The 17284-nt window shown below is 38.0% G+C and overlaps 1 protein-coding gene across 1 annotated transcript in view; it reads right to left on the bottom strand.

Moving 5' to 3' along the window:
- Positions 1-17284, bottom strand: part of LOC101846786 — a 45752-nt gene that overhangs the window by 6613 nt on the left and 21855 nt on the right. Inside the window, exons 6-7 of the mRNA XM_005112768.3 lie at positions 10255-10455; positions 5170-5451 (exon numbers count right to left, since the gene is read on the bottom strand). Coding sequence (XP_005112825.1) covers positions 5170-5451; positions 10255-10455 — 483 coding nt within the window. The remainder of the gene's footprint in view (positions 1-5169; positions 5452-10254; positions 10456-17284) is intronic.

The raw sequence follows: 17284 nt of genomic DNA, 5'->3' as shown, positions 1-17284 counted from the left end.
GGGGGGGGGGCAGGACTGGTGGTGTCCAAAAGCAGTAGACATTTTCGTCAATACAAAAGAGACGAACACTTAATTACTTCAAAATAAGGGGTATAAGATACATCATTTCATCAATACAAGAAACATAAGATACTTGATTACTTAAAGACAAGTTGTTTTTTTTCGTTTGTTTTTGTAAAGTGCTTTACGGCGCTCGCAACTGCATAAGGTCATATGAGCGCGCGGGACACACCTAATATTTTCAGTTGGTAGGAAATTTGGAATTTTGCCCGGGTGACGGTCGAAGCCTACTCTTATCAATTTTAGACCACAAAGGGATCTTTAACGTGCGCAACTTGCACACGGGCCCTCCGAGATTTTTCGCCCTTGTACGAGAATGCTAGGTGTAGACCTTTCCTACCAGAAGATCAGGGGTGTGGCAGGAAGACAGCAGTAAGGAGGAGCCAAGGAGTAGCAGTAGAAAGTCTGCAGAAAGAGTCAGGAGCCCAGAGGAGGGGGCAAAGAGGTGAGGGGGTGGGGGTAGAAAGTGGAAAAGAAAGCAGACAACAGAACATTGCAAGAGAGCAGGAAAGGAGGTGAAAGGAGACAATTTTAGAGTAGAAAATTTTTCGATCGCTACCCGGATTCGAACCCGGGACTTTTTGAATGAGAGGCCAATACCTTAACCTCTAGGCCACAAGAGCCCCCTAAAAGACAAGAGAAATAAGATACTTCATTACTTCAAGACAAGGGAAATAAAATTTTAATATTTTAAAATTTGTGTGGATAGGGGTGTGATTGGCCGAATACAATGTTGTTAAATTTTTAAAAATATATAATTATGATTGTATTTTGTTAACCAGATCTATTCTAATCATGTTCAAAGATCTGCGTGGTTTTCTTTATTATTCGGTCAAATTTCATGTTGCATGTTGCAGTTTCAAGACCAGGAGCAAAAAATGTGTGTGTGTGTGCCTAAAGAAAGGTACCAAAAGTCGGATTTTGACCATTTTAAATTAAGGATTCTACCTTATAGAAAATCCAAAACTAAACACAGGGGTCTTTGAATTTAGAAGATATCTCAAGTAGTTTTTGAAATATTGCACATTTTGTGAGGTAGGGTATAAAAATACAATTTTGAGAAAATGAGCTTTTAAGTCTAAGGCCGGTCCCAGAGTGGCTCTGTTGGTCTGACCTGTAGCTCGCCAGGCGCACGCGTCTACGTGTGAGCACAGCCGCACTGTGTGTTGGCTTCTGTGTCTTAGTGAACGCTCTCTGCGTGCCAGCACAGCCGCGCTAGGCTAGAAGCACACAGGCCTACGAATGGAAACGAACAGTCGAAACAAGGTCAACCTCTCGATTCGAAATTTTAATGTAGGATAAAGTGCATTTCTTGGGATTTTGTGGTCAAGTGTTGATGCTAGTACCCATATCTAATAGTAAAGCACCTAATAATACTCATTTCTTGCTTATTTTGATGATCTGTGAAGAATTTCAGTCTAAAATAAACTCGAAGCGAGGCTGCGTGCGACACATGTCCGACGTGTTTTACAACTTTGTTGAATTGCAATGTCTGACTCGTCGCGCTGCTCAGCTGACAACAAACAGACCATACAGCGACGCTGCTCAGGCACACGATAATGTATACGTTCATTTGCACTGTGCGAGCTAGGTGAGCTGCAGGTCAGACCTACAGAGCCACTCTGAGACGGGCCTTACAAACGTGAGAAGACATACAAACTTTTTAAAAACGATTTTTTAAATGTATTGATCCATGGAAAATTCATTTCCAATTTGGCATTCAGCTGACATCAATATTATGTATGGAATTCAATGTTAAAACATAATAGGGGAGAGAAAACGTGCTTCAAGAATAGATTTTAACACCTTTTAGAAGCAGATTGTATTGTTTGTTTCTATACTACCCAACCCTAAATTAAAAAAAAAAAATATTTCGAAGTCAAATCAATGAAAACCCCTTGAGCACATTGTATATTTTTATGGAAACACATTTTAGTCAAAAAGTTATTTTTGTCATTATCAGCCTGTAGCTCGAAACGGTCTGGGGCGACTTTTGGTACCTTTCTCTAGGTACACGCAAATATAAAACAGTCTCACGATAATGATTAAGAATGTGTAAAATTATCAAAATCGAAACGATTTAAGGGGGTTGCTACACCCTCAATGTCAAAATTCGGCTCAAAATGATGGAATTTGAGCTATAGGCATTTTTAGCTTTCTCAGCCTCTTCTACAACTATTTCATGGCATGAGAACCCCCAAAACCGTATTTCTTCCCATACCGGGCATGTGTGTAACCCCATTTCCTCATAAACTTAGTATTTTTTTTTCTTTTTCGGTCATTTTCTCAAAACGCGACTTTTCTCTATACTTTTTAAAATAACTCCTCCACTTTTCATCTAATCTTCATGAAATTTTCACAGAATGAAGAGAAGAGGTAATACTAAAAATGTGTATATGAAATACATTTTTGTTGGTGGTGTTTGGAGTTTGGATTTTTCACCACAGATTTTTCACAAACTTGAATGCTACCTCAGAAAAAAATTCATTAAAAATGTTTTAATTCGTTTAGGAAAAAAAACAACAGACATATTTTTAGATCTAATGTTTGTGAACACGCATGCAAAAAACCCAATTAACTTCCATGAGCGATAAGTGCGGTATTCATTACGTGAAACATGCCAACAATATCCAATATGACCTCCGTATCCATGGAAGCGAAACTTTTTTCTCAAGTTTGATTGCGGATTTTTAGACTCCTTACTATGCTTGTTATATGTGTGAAATTTGGTAAAATTCGTTATAGTAATAAGCGAGATAGTCTTCAGATGTAGCCCCCCCCCCCCCCCCCCCCCCGGTAAAAAGAACATTCCTTAGTTTAATACTAAACAAATTATTTTGTGCACAACTGCAGTGTCAGGAGTTTAGTAAAACTTGTCGATATTTGTAGGAGTTAACAATCTCAACGACCTCATTTCTAATGAACAATGTTTGCAACTAGTCTTTTTTAACTTAAAAATCTAATATTAATTCAAATCCCGGCTGCAATTAAGATATGAAAAAGATTAAATCTCTTTGAAATAACCACTAATTGAATATTTTAAAAGTAAAACACACACACACACAAAAATAATAACTTCAAAGAATTCACTTTTCATGTGAAAGAAATTGGAAGTATCTATTTCCAAATTTTTATTTCGAAGAAAAATATGACATCCCCGGTTTTATTTTTCATTGTAATCTTTATTTGCTTGCAGTCGAAAGCCTGACCAATTACAGCGTAGGTAAACTCCATTTTGATGAAGAGGGTACTAACTTCGTCGAGTTGAACAGTTTGGCACCCATGAAACTACAGCGGGTTTTTTTTCTGGACTTGGTACTCCCGAATATAATTCACATTATTTAACTTCTAGGCCATCTCGATGTATGTCAATAGGTCATCACACAGGGGACTGACAAGTTGACCACGAATAGTCGGACCTGGTATAACTGGATTTGAACCTTGAAATGTCGCATGTTGGTGTAGATCTAGTTTGGCAGGACCAGAGTTAGATATTGTCCATGTTTAATGTTAATTCTCGCACGCACCACTGCGCATAATGATGTACGTGTACGCATACTTTTGTTTCCCGAATGCTGTTATTAATATTTTTCCATATATATATATATATATGGATATATTTATATATATTACCATTACGTGTTACTTGTGTGAAGAACCGACGTCACTGCACAAGGGGCATCCCCATAAGCGCTCCATCTCCTGAAGAAGCACATCTCGAAGTGTGTAGATGCTGACGGTTCCAAGCAATGTTTGATTCCATAGCCTTCTGCTCCTCCCACTAAATCATGAACTTCTGCAGGCGTCCCATCCAACCCCAAGCTCACAAAGTCACTCAACATGATGGTATTCCGACTCTTCTTGTTCTTTTTCTCTTTTTTTCCCCTGACTGAACGTACAATTTCAGGTTTGTCAGGGCACAGCTTCCCATCAGGTTTTGTTTTCCAAGCGAGCTCATCAGCCCGCTCTTTGCCCTTGACTCCACCATGGCCCGGGGTGAAGATCCACGTAATCTTTTTCAGTGTCGTCTTCTTCAGGAGCTTTGTCCATTCAGCTCTAAGGTTCCCACTTTCAATCTTCCTCAGAGTGCTCTGAGAGTCTCTGACAAAGATCACATGTGCTTGTCAAGTTGTTGTGATCCTTTTGAGAGCCTGAGTGATTGCCTCTATCTCCATTCTCATGTTTGATGTAGTCATATCGTATGCTCTCTGCTGTTCCTGCACCAATCTGCCACTCACTCTCGCTGAGAAGCCCCATCCAGATTTTTCCCAGATCCATCCGTGTATACAACCATATCTCCGTGCTGTGAGTTTTCTTCAATCAGTTGTCGTATCTCAGCATCTGTCGCCCCCTGCAGCCACTCTCTACGTTCTCTGTTCCGCGTAATCACTACCTTCCCAAAATATCCCTGCTATCTCTCTGATACATAAGAAGCAGTAGCCTTTGTTACATTCCCGAAGCCGCCATGACCTTCACTGCATTCAAGCCCTTCTTTGCCCTTTCCACAACACCATCTATGTGATCTTTGAAGGGTAGACAACAATCGAAAGCCACTCCCAGATACCCCATCTTCTGACATCTTTGAATATTCTGTCCATTTTCCGTCAGCTCTGGGACATCTGTCTTTACTATCTGACTGTTTAAAAAGCACCACAGTGCTGCAGCCTTCTGAGGATTGATCATTGTGGTTGATTCAGCACACCACTCCATGATTTTCTCAACCTTTTGCTGTAGTTCATGTGTCATTTTCTGCCGATCCCGTCCTTGCCTGTAGGCCAAGATGTCATCTGTAAAAGTTAGTATTCTCCGTGGCCCAACGCTGTTCAGCGTTGCAATACTGGCAGTGTAGACATTGAACAGTATGTGCGATAAAGGAGAGTCCTATGGGAGTCCTGGTCATTTATATAATATATATATATATATATATATATATATATCTATAATTAAATTTATATATAATGTATATTTAATAACGTTGGACTTTTATACTGTTATAAATACCGAAATTCCACAGTCTTGACCTATTTCTTTGCCTTTTTTATCTTCATACAACAATGATGATGATGATGATGATGATGATGATGATGATGATGATGATAAAATACTTACTTGTTACTGTTAAAGATTTAGTCCCCTGAAGTAGACAACCCAGTGTTGACGTCCACTTACAGACACAAACCGTGCCATTATCAGCTGTCCTGACAGACAAAAACTCAATCTTATCCTCGTCATCTTGGTTTATACTGACTCTGTTGTTAATGCACAACAAGTCAATGTGTTCACCAATCACCCCAGTGTCGCTGCAAGTGACGGTAACGTTGTCTCCGGGGACGATTTTGTCATCTCTCATTTTTCCGTTGATGGTGAAGACTGGGTGACTTATCACGTGATCTGGTGGGGAAGAAGAAGAAGAAGAAGGTGATCTGGTGGGGAAGAAAAAGAAGAAGAAGAAGAAGAAGAAGAAGAAGAAGAAGAAGAAGAAGAAGAAGAAGGAGAAGGAGAAGGAGAAGGAGAAGGAGATGGAGATGGAGAAATAAAAAAATGTTGAAATGGTAACGATTGTGGATCACGGCGATAACGTTTTGCTCTGAAGGAGGCGTTTGATTATAAATAAATGTAAAATCAGAAAAAGCTGCTTTTGTTAAAGTGTTGGTTGATTGTGTCGAGCCTGTTGGGGCCAGAGTCAAAGAGTGCACGGTTTTCTTTTTAAGTCCTGTACTTTGTTACTAGTGTGTTCACATTGTTCTAAAATGTGGGTTGGGTGTAGCAGAGGGTGACATTCCAGTTCAGAGAAAAAGGGTTAGGGAGGAGACTACAGCATCAAAGGTACTTAAACAATTTCTTCGTGATCTGCCCAAGTTGCCATCTCACTATTGCCGAAGGATTCCAGTAAGTTATACTTGGAACCTGTTTTCCAGAGCTTACAGGCAGTGTGCCGCCGTTTGTATAAAGAAAAGTATGAGTGTGTGTGTGTGGGGGGGGGGGGGAGTACTTTCTACCTTCAAGTTTAAAGAGGAGATCAATGCTATGGACCTGTCATTGTTCCATCCTCGAAAAGATAGGTGTGATCTGTGTGTGGGCTTTGAGGAGGGGAATGTGGAAGAGGGGGCATACAAAAAAGACAGCAGCATGGGCAGCCCCAAAATCAAATACATCAAAATGGACCAGCAATCAGTTCTGCTATATCCACGCACCAATGCTTCTGCTTTGTACTACAAGACGAAATTGAATGTACACAATTTCACAGTATAGGAACTAGAGAGCAAGGACTGTGTATGTTATGTCTCAAATGAATGCGAAGGTGCTCTGGCTGCAAAATTTTGCTCCTTGTGTGGCTGATTTTTTGTTTTCTGATTTGACTCCAGATCATTATATTCAGATGGATGTGGTTGTATCAGAACTGCAAAGTCACAATGAGTTCTGCACTGTTACATTTAAGCTCTGTCAATGGTAAAACTGTAACATTAAAATTCCTAGAGAAGGGCTATACACAGATGGAGTTGGACAGTGTTCACAGCACATCTACTACCCAGCTGATTATGTCAGGCTAATGGAAGAAAGTAGGAAAGTGAAGCCATATGTAGTCAAGTATTTGACTCATTTTATCTTTTCTGATTTCATCAAACTAACCAACCAGAGTTTACACACCAGATGGTCAATTTAAATACAAACTGAGATTTGATGATGACTGGTCACATCTGCCTTTGAAGCACGGCGAGTCCACAGACATTCTCCATAAAGACATGAAGGGACTGCCTCTGTACCAGGGTAAAAAGTTTAATTCGTCCATAGAGAACTTTAATAACACATGCAAGAAATAAAGTCTGGTGTGCCATCTGACTACCACAAGTTCTATGACAATCTAGAATTGAGTACGTCACCAGTGCGCAAGTCAAAACCCACGTTTAAGTCTAATTTGATATGCAGTGTATTGTTTATGTAGTTTATGTTTAGCTAACCAGAGCTTTAGCTTCATTGGGTAGAGCATTTTAAAGCCTCATAATGGTGCTTGGACAAGAGGATAATTCATTTCTGTTGACACTGGATGCTTCTATGGCATACCTCATCTTGATGACTTTCTATGTAAAATGTGTTATTTAATTAGGCCATGCATTAGTTGGGGATGCATTATATGAGGTTTAGTTGAGCTTTTAAAAAAAATCATATTACTTCTAGAGTCTTCCAACCAAGTTAAACCATGTTTTTAGAGTTAGAAGCATTTCAGTTTCTTCTACTGGAGAACTGATGGGTCGCTTTTCATTCTTGCTCGACTTCGAGCCAAGACCAAAATCAACAAACCAAACAAGAATACGAGACCTTTTCTTTGCCGGTGATGCTGCTGTTTTCGATCACAATGAATCAACCCTACAAATAATCCTGTGTTTAAGAAGAATGAGATGGCTGGGCCATGTCAAGAGAATGGACGACAACCGGATTCCGAAGCAATTTCTCTATGGACAACTTGCCCATGGAAAGAGACCAAGGGGAAGGTCAAAATTGAGGTACAAAGACATCTGCAAAAACAGATTATCTAAGCTTGGAGTAGATGTCAGCATCTGTGAAGAAGTAACCGAAGACAGGAAAACATGGAGGAAAATGATAATTGAAAGAACTATTATGCTAGTGACTAGAGAGCGAGCACTGCGACAGAATCTGTTCGTCGACACCTGGACGGTTAGAAATCCAAAACTGAGCGGTCTATCCGTATAACTCTGGTTTAGGACTTAAAGTAATGAAATTTCGGCAAATTTGGTTTAAATACTTAAAAGTAGAGTCATGTATTCCAGTCTAGCGCATTTAAAGATAGTAAATCCCCATAGGAGCCTTTGAATTCTGTTTTTTGTCTCTCCTGCAAAATTTACGAAATCGGAGTTGGACGGTTAGAATTCTCCGCCGACGATATATAATATAAAATAATATATATATATATATATGTTGTTCATGTTAACAACCCTACAGGTATACATTTCATTATATTATCATGTGTTACTTTGTCAGATAATCAGTAGGAGTTCCATAAGAGATCAACTGCAATGTATCGTTTAATCTTATTGGAAGCTTTTATTCTCCTAGTTTTACAAGCCATAATTTTCCTTGTTAATTTGAGATTACGCCGCCCGTAAAGTATAGATGAGAACAGCACTGAACACCATTTGAATCGCTAATCGACTGACAATAATAGACTTTTTTCTCAATCTATTATAGGGAAACTTGTAACAGTATCCTGTCTAATGTTTTCAGCTCCATTTTTAATTCCTTTTTTTATTTTTTTTGGGAGAAAATGCGATCATCACTTTCAATTTTCTCAGTGTGATGCCTCGTACTAAGTTAGATACACACAGATGGTCTAGCGCAACAATCGTACACTGAAAACAGCAACCGACCATGTTGGATGTTTATGACACTACTGAATCATAACTTTAATTGCTCATCCTGAAGCAGGGGCGAAGCGTCTATATAATCAAATAATCACTGCTTAACTTTCTAATTTTGAAACATTGTCGCTGTCAAATCCATCCTTAAACGTAAACCTCTTAAATTAAATGTAAAAAGACGTTCGTAATCAACAATGAATAGTATGCCTAACATTCAAAACGGTTTCACGGCCACAGAAATAGCCTCCTCACCCCTCTCGGGCCACTCCATAAGCAGTCGCAAGCTTTGATTAAGTAAGCTTAAAATGAGTCTGGAAGAGTCTACCAATAGAATTGAAGGGAACATGTAAATAGCAGTCCAAGCTGTTTCATTGCCACATATACCCTGTTCACCCCTTTGGGGCCACAGTTATGGTTGACCCATTAATACAATTTAAAAGATCACTATTTGTAACTGGACTAAAAGAACCTAATATCTGTCCAGTAAATTCTGAAAATTCCAAATTTCCGTTTGGCTCTAGGTCGAGAGAAGGGCGTATGGTATTAATTTTGTCATTGAAAAAAGTCACAAATAGACTACAAAGTTCGACATCTGATGTTGCAGAGGGGAGAGGAGATATTGTTTCTTTTCCCAGAATAGCATTGGTAGTCTGAACGAGTTGTTTGGGTGATTTAACATCTTGTAATTCATGTAGATAGTATCTTTTCTTATTTTCGATGACTGAGTTGACTTTGTTTTTGTGGTTAATAAAGATGACTCCGTGAACTTGAAGTTTTGATTTCCTCCAATTTTCGGACTAGATGTGTAGCGTTTAAGACCTAATTTTATGTCCTTTCAATGAAGAAATGGGCCGTATCAAGCATATAACATATTTGTCTTTTTCCCTGAAAGTTCTACTTAAGATCACTAGTTACCCTTAATTACGAAAATTAGATTCAAGCAGTTCTTAGAGAAATCTTCGAATGAAAACTGTCTCTGGTGAATGTTACGTTTTCATACCTAAAAATTGCTGATTTTTTAACAAAAAAGCCCCACATTATTTCAGCATAATATCATTTTATTGGATATTTTCTGCCTAGTCCAGGTTCGGCAACCTTTTCACCGCCGACTTAACTCATCTTACCTATGATGTGAAATAAACAAAGCTATTTATGGTGTCGGCAATAACGGGTATGCGCATGTTCAAGTTTTCAGGAGAATTGCTCCCCCCCCCCCCCCCACACACACACACATGTAACATTTTCATCTTGCCAGGAACAGGGTAGGAAAATACACCTTGTGTTTTCAAATGTAGACAAACACCCCCAGAACACCTGCAAACCACCCTTGGCTTTGAGGAGGGGGGGTGGGAGCAGTACACATTGATCTACACCAGTGCTCCGATTTAATGCTAAAGTTAATTTCAGAGGGAGTGCAACTCCACTTTCTACCCACGTCTCACTGGAACATACCTAGGACATTTGGAAACGGGGGAAACGCATAAAATGTGACAACTGGATCTTTTCATTACATTGTGCCTCCCCCCTCCACATTGTTCAACTATTATTTTTCTACTGACCCAGCTAGCTGTAAGTCCAAATGACAATTATTGCTTGAGTAAAGATTATAATCAAACTTATGAGCAGATAGACAAACCATCAAATTCTATAACCTTTATGGACAGCAATTGGCTAAAACACGCGTTATTCATCTCAAATTATTATTGAAAGACATCAAAATATTCTTTATAGCCTCCCCCTCCATCAATCCCCCCTCCTTCCACCTAGCAGGGCGCTTCTTTTAAAACGTGCCGTTATGTACATGTATCTCTACACTTACCAGAGGCCATGGGCAACATATTTTCTGTAGACACGGTGTGTCCAGTACTGTTTAACCAGACGATTGTCCCTGTAGGGTTACCAGGATGTTCGAGATTACACTGACATGTGAACCACGCTCCCTCTCTGATGTAGTCACTCTTGAAGTTGTCTGCCATATCTATGACCACAGGGCAGGACGTTATAGTCACATTTGGGTACGCTGAAAAAAAGCAACAAACTCAATCCACTATTGCTGATGATGGGGCAAAATAAAATAATGCATAAATATTATCCAGATTTATCCCTCCGACTAATTTAATACCCATATGATTTCCAGGGTACATTCGAGCTCAACGTATCGGCACATTTGTTTGAAGTAGGTTACTCGATCCCAACACGTTTTGGCGGTATCTATTGTTGAAGCAAATAATGGACGAACAACATTTTGAGCGAGTGTCTGCCTGGTATCGAGTACACCAACGATACTCGAATGAACCAAAGATCTTAGGCCTACATATCAAGATAGTTATCTCCTCTTTTAGAGCATTTTAAAAAAGTGCCCTCAAAATTATGTGGCGCCCTCTTCGACAAGGTGCGGACTTTGCGATCAGAGTTGCCCTACTTGTTTGAAATACAATAAAAGTGAAACCTACAAACTATGATTTACTTCTTTTATGCACAAGAGCAGCGTGGGGATGCCAGTCAAATTTGTTGTCGATCTTGGTGTAACAATCAACAACAAACTTGACTGGCATCCCCATGCAGCTCTTGTGCATAAAAAAGTAAATCAAATAATGTTTCTTTTAGGGAAATTAGAAAGTTTCCGTGTTGACAATAAGATTATGTCCCTTTTTTACCAGTCAATAATTGAAAGTGTGCTATTATTTTGTATTTGCTGCTGGGGTGGGAATTGTAAGGTGAAAGATAAAGAAAAATTTGACAGAAACATTAAGAAAGCCAGCATTATAAACGTACCATCACACCCCTTTTACACACAAATTGTAAGATCGCGTAGCGGCAGATATGTACCCCCAAAAACGAAGAAAGAAAGATATAAAAGAAGTATTTTACCATCTAGCATAAGTCTTTTGTCAAAATGAGCATAGATGTGTGTTGCTCTTAGAGTATGTATCTATATATAACTCCAAAGGTCTATTATTTAAATTCCTGTGCGTGGTTGAATTATGCCTTTGATGTAAATGTGCATTTTATCAGCTTTACTTCTCCTTTCATATTGAATTTTAATGAGAGCAAATATATTATATATTTTAACTTTTTTAATGTATACCTGCATTTGTTTTTACAGTCCTGTACAGCCAAGGAAAATGTCCCTTTGGGATAATAAAGTACTATCTATCTTATCTTATCTTATCTATTTCTACTCTCTTCTGAAGAAACGAAAGAGAGCTTCAAAACAAAATCTGAACCTATGCGCTGACTTCCGCGGACACTTTTTTGGCTGAGTAAACCAATTTGTTATGTACGATCTTTGAATGAACGCAATACATAAAATGCGCAAAGACGCTCTCTCCACGACTTAATGAGTTGTTATCCCGACTACATTTGTGGTGGGCGATCTTGGTTCGAAAATATTGATTTTTCTTTACATACTTGCAAGACGAGTACAACCCACGTGGATATTCCCTCCTTGACTTCGGGGTAATCAGGACACCAGTTTGCGCACCATCAATGTCGCCTGTGAATCCTTTCATTGCCACCTCTTCAAGAGCTTCAACAGCCCTCACCCGAATATATTTGTCAACCAATGGCGTCACGTGGGTGGCAGACAAGGTGGTGCATAATTGGAAAGTGAGCAAATGGGCAATAGGCTTAGTAGCTACTATTAAGATTTCTAGAGAAAGTCAATTAAAATCTGCAAGATATCCCGTGATCTACATCTATCGATATTTAGAACTGTTTCTAGATGAAACCGAATAAAAGCTGCAACGAAGTGAAACAATACTAACTTCTCAATATGCTCGCAATCTGAGAAAATTTAAAGGTTTTTAATTACTTAATGCAGCACCAGGACTTGCTACATAATAAAGGGAGACAACAGTTTCGATACCCATTCTTCACTGAGTTACCGTAATAGTTTAGTGGATAGGCTAGAGGAAACTTGGATCACATTCTTAGCTTGCACCAAATTGGTGCTGCAAAGAGGAGTTTCATGCATATTTCTTCTTGTGCGGGAAGAACGATGCCTAGATTTCTCTACAGTGACAATATTACTTTGGTGCAAAAGGATTTGCTTGCTCCCAGCAGACACTACCGCAAGCGGTGCCACGAGCATAAACCATCCTCGCCGTCTATCTCTTCAGAGGCGCAGCCAGCGGGTGACGTATCGCAAGGATGTAGTAATGTCGATCTAGAACACTGACTGGTTTAGAACAATTAGAAAAGGGGGGAGGGGGGTGCGAAGCCAGGGTTAGGTGCAGCACTCTCACAAATTGCACCAATGGCGCCTCGCCCGTGTTTTCAACTGCGATCCATGTCTTTCTCATTGAGCTTTTACCCCGATATTTCTAGCATATGACGGTAGTTGTGTGTGTGTGTGTGTGTGTGTGTGTGTGTGTGTGTGTGTGTGTGTGTGTGTGTATGTGTGTACGTGTGCGTGCGTGCTGGAGTTTTAGTTGTTATTGTTGCAGCTGTTGTTGTTGTTTTCGTAAAATTTGTTAAATAGTCTAAAAATGTGCGTTTTCTGACTTTTGAAAATATGTCAGTTGAGTTAAGTGATAATTCTGCGCTACAGAGCGCTTAGAGCTTTCTAAATATTAGGGGCCATGTTCATTTCTATTATTACATGTATTAATATTAATATAAATTATTATTATTGTTATTATTATTATTATTATTATTATTATAATTTTTTTATATTATTATCATCATCATTATTATTATTATTATTATTTTTATTATTATTATTATTATTGTTATTATTGTTATTATTAATACATTTATTACTATTATTATTATTATTATCATTATTATTGCTATTATTTTTATTATTTTAAATTAATACATGTATTACTATCATTATTATTATCATTATTATTATTATTATTATTATTATTATTATTATTATTATTATTATTATTATTATTATTATTATCATTATTATTATTATTAATGTCATTGTTACTTTTTTTTCATTATTATTGTCATGTTATTATTTTAATCATTATATATTTTTTCGTTATCTTTATTCTCACATCCTTTTCTATGTTTATGTTCTCACAATCCAGCTGTGTATCTCATTCCTTCTTTAATTCCTCATCTCATCACCCTTCTGTTGCTCCTCGTCCGCTTTGTCCTTTTTTATCACATCTATTATTATTGTTTTTCTTCCCTCATCTTATCTTGTTTCATTTCCCTTTAATCCCCGCCTTTTCTTGTCATCAGGTATTCTGTCCTCATTTCCTTTAATTCCTCCTGCCTTAATAAAATAAAGTAATATTTTTTGTAGAGGTTTTACTGCGATCGCTACATACAGCATAAGGTCATATGAGCGCCAGAAGATTAGAGGTGTTACAAGAAGGTAACTAACATAAAAAAGAATGAGGGTAGATAAGGACGATATATCGTCGGCCCAGAGTACAAGTGTCGTAAGTCCATTTTTCATTAAATTTGAAACCACTAAAGCTCTCAAATTTCCATGCATTGTGTCTCCAATAAGTTTGAAGACCCCAAGTACAGTATTTGTTGAGATATCCAGAATCCATTTGTCGTATGTCCAAAGCAGCTTTAAGAAGTAGAGAGTACAACTGTCGGAACTCCATAAGCATTAATTTCGATACATTTTGTTTTGTCGTATCTCCATTTGAGCAAATGGGATGAGAGAGTGCCGTCACGTGATTTTGTGAGCAAAGCAAAATTGCGTCGTCTAGAAGAGGACTGTTCAACGATCAAGAGGCCCTAAAAGGGCATGTTCATTGAATTTGAAGGAGTAGTCTATTCTGATGAGTGTGTCTGCATGTCCAAAATTCTTTAAATTCTATTTTTGTCTTTGTTTTGCAATTAATCATCATCAGAGCACTCTTAACTGTTCTGTTTTTGTAGTGCCTGCATACACATTGTTGGTGCCTCTTCTTTTAACGTACATTGTGGTTCTGTGCCTGGGATTTGAGAGGGAAACAGCCAGTTGTGGCTCTGTCAACATGCAAGGCTGAATGTATTGCTCTCACAGCCGCAGTGCAGGAGGTTTTGAATCTCAGTCAGTTTCTGTATGATATTGGAATTAGTCTTAAAGATAATTTGCCTGTGGTCTTTGAGGACAACCAGGGCGCAATTGCCTTAGCCAACAACCCTGTGAACCATCGAAAATCAAAACACATTGAGGTTCGGTACCATTTTATACGTTCCGAACTAAAACAAGAGGAGAATACTGTCCCACTGGTGAAATGTTAACAGATTTGATGACGAAGCCTGCTACCAAATTTAAGCTGAACAAGTTCAGAGATATCATTTTTGGAAAGTAAATTGTTACGAGACCAGGTGTTGTAGACGGTGATGTGAAAACAAATGTTCTGAAATTGAAATTAATGCATTAATGTGGTTACATTGAAGGCTGTTGTATTTGAGTACTACTTACACTGTATTCAAATTTCTTTCACATTTTTGTGTGTACCGGTATCGTTAACATTACATTTCTTCAAATGTGCTTAGTACACAATGCTTAGTATATTGATCAACGTTTACTACATTTTTTTCAATATTTATGGTTGATGAATGAGTGAATGAATCGTTTTCGATCAAGTGGGGGTGTTGAACTTTTGATCTTACGATCGTTCATGTTATTGTTACGTTTCGGTACTAATTAGCTGTGGATTGTTTTGTACATTCCAATAAAGCAGGGGAGATTACTCTCACTACTTCTTCTTCCCAACCGATTAGCTGTTTGGCCGTTGTCTGCTAAATTTTGTTCCCTCATCATGGCAAGTCAAATCAGATCTACATCTAGATCTAGTCTACAACAATATATTTCCAGTATCAAGTATATTGTCGCGTAGGATCGCTTTCATCCAACGTTGACATTTTTAAAACTTTGTTTACTTCCGTCGCTGTTCTTCTCACCTCCCTTGACCTAATAAATTTCAGAAATGTTTTTTAAGTTAAAAAAACAAACAATTGTTAGTAAAATGAACATTTTCAAAAATTGAGATATGTGAAGCGCACATTGAAAGCTAATTGGCAGTAGAGGAGGGTATATTTCTTTATTTTTGCCAGGGAATTTGTTAAATGCTATTTATAGGAATGAGATGACAATCGGCTGTTTAATGCAGTGTTGCCATTCTTAGTTTTTTACCACTAAATTTTGTGTTTTTTGGGGTCGATGTAGTTTTTTTAGTTTTATTTGCAGCACATTTAGTGGGGTTTTAAAAAATTTGTTTTACTTACAACAATCATATAAAATCGATTAAATAATTTCATCAATCTTTTGTTAAACGTTATAAACCAACAATAAATAAATAAATAAATGCGAAAATGATGACTATAGTCCAAGAACAGTCTGAAATCTGGCCTGTCTAAAGATTATCAAGAATCATAGATGTACAATAGGCCTATATATTATGAATATGTTTGACTGGTCAGAAATAAAGAACCAGCTATTACAGTAAAAAAAAAAAAAAAAAGGAATAAATATGTAATATAAGGCAGATAAAACATTTTTAGTGTTTGTTTGTTTTTTTCGTCCAATTTAGTGGAATTTTTCTTCCAAATTTAGTAGTCTCTTAAAAATCTGGATGGCAACACTGGTTTACTGTGACTCCCACGTTTTGACCTAGTTATGCATCGCTTCCACATTTTCAGATTACGGTCGTGCTGAGGAGGCCTGCTAATCTAGTAAGTCGTAGTTATGTGTCTTATTTCAAAGTTCTTGAACACGTAGTAGACGTGAACAAGGTGTCTGGAAAGGACAATGAAGATTGTTGTTTTTATTGTCAAATGGAATTTTCATTATTACTAAAGATCTACCCTTTTGAAGGGTGCATAGGAAGAAGAGGGATTGTCAACTTTTCACATTTGTGTGACAAGCTAATAAGTGGATATCTCATAATGATGGACTTGTCCACACATAAATCTGACTGAAAAAAAAGAAGCGCCACCAGGTACGCCATGTTTAAAAATACCGAGTTCTATGCAAGAAATGAGAAAGTCAAAGTGCAAAATTGTTTGTTTTTTTCTTCTCAAATGTGAAACCTTTTTATTACCCCCTTTTCCTTTGCCCATTTAGTTTTTGGTTGGACGAGATGGAAAAGTTTGTAGGTCATTGAAGGTGTTGTCTGTTGTATTTTGTTTCATAGGTTATCGCTTGCATCACAATAAGGTCAAATGAAAGATATTACAGGTAGTAGTGCAGCTATAAGATCACCAGGTGGCCACGGGACTACGGATGCCAAGAATCCTGTGTGCCCATGCAACTGCAATGACAGTTAGTTAAGATGTACATCCCTTGCAACACCGTGAGGTTATTTGAGAGACGCCATCTCATATTTCAACATCAGTCTGCCATAGAACATTCACTTCATGTGAGCCAGGTATCAAAGCCCATTGAACCTCTGAAAAAAAATTGGGTTGTTTTTTTTCTTATCGTCCCCTGTGGGATTTGAGCCAAGGAGGACCTTCTGCTCTGCAGGCGAGTGACTTAGCAACGAAATTTAGACTTGATTAGGGAGATTTAGAATTTAATATGGAGATACGACATTTGTACTTTGAGGCATTCAGTTCAATTTTTCAGAAAACTGGGTTTTCATAAAGCAAAAACTGCTTCTCAATTCCACAGGAAAACAGCAATTGGTGAAAACTTTTAAAGTTGAAACATTGATTATACGCACAAACAATGGGTAACAGTTAAATGAATGAGTTGGTGAACGATTTGAATCTGGAGCCATCTCAAACTTTGAAGGCTTATTTCTCAAAACCGGAGTGCGTGGACAGTAGTACTCTGGGCCGACGATATGTTTGATAGGAAAGAAGAAGCAAACCACACCAGAGCACCCGCCAACCACCCACTAATTGTAGTAATAATAATAATAATAAAAATAATC

This window comes from Aplysia californica, unplaced genomic scaffold, assembly GCF_000002075.1.
Source record: "Aplysia californica isolate F4 #8 unplaced genomic scaffold, AplCal3.0 scaffold01400, whole genome shotgun sequence".
Taxonomy (NCBI): domain Eukaryota; kingdom Metazoa; phylum Mollusca; class Gastropoda; order Aplysiida; family Aplysiidae; genus Aplysia; species Aplysia californica.
The sequence above is the reverse complement of the archived record's forward strand: the minus strand, read 5'-3'. Positions and strand labels throughout refer to the sequence as shown.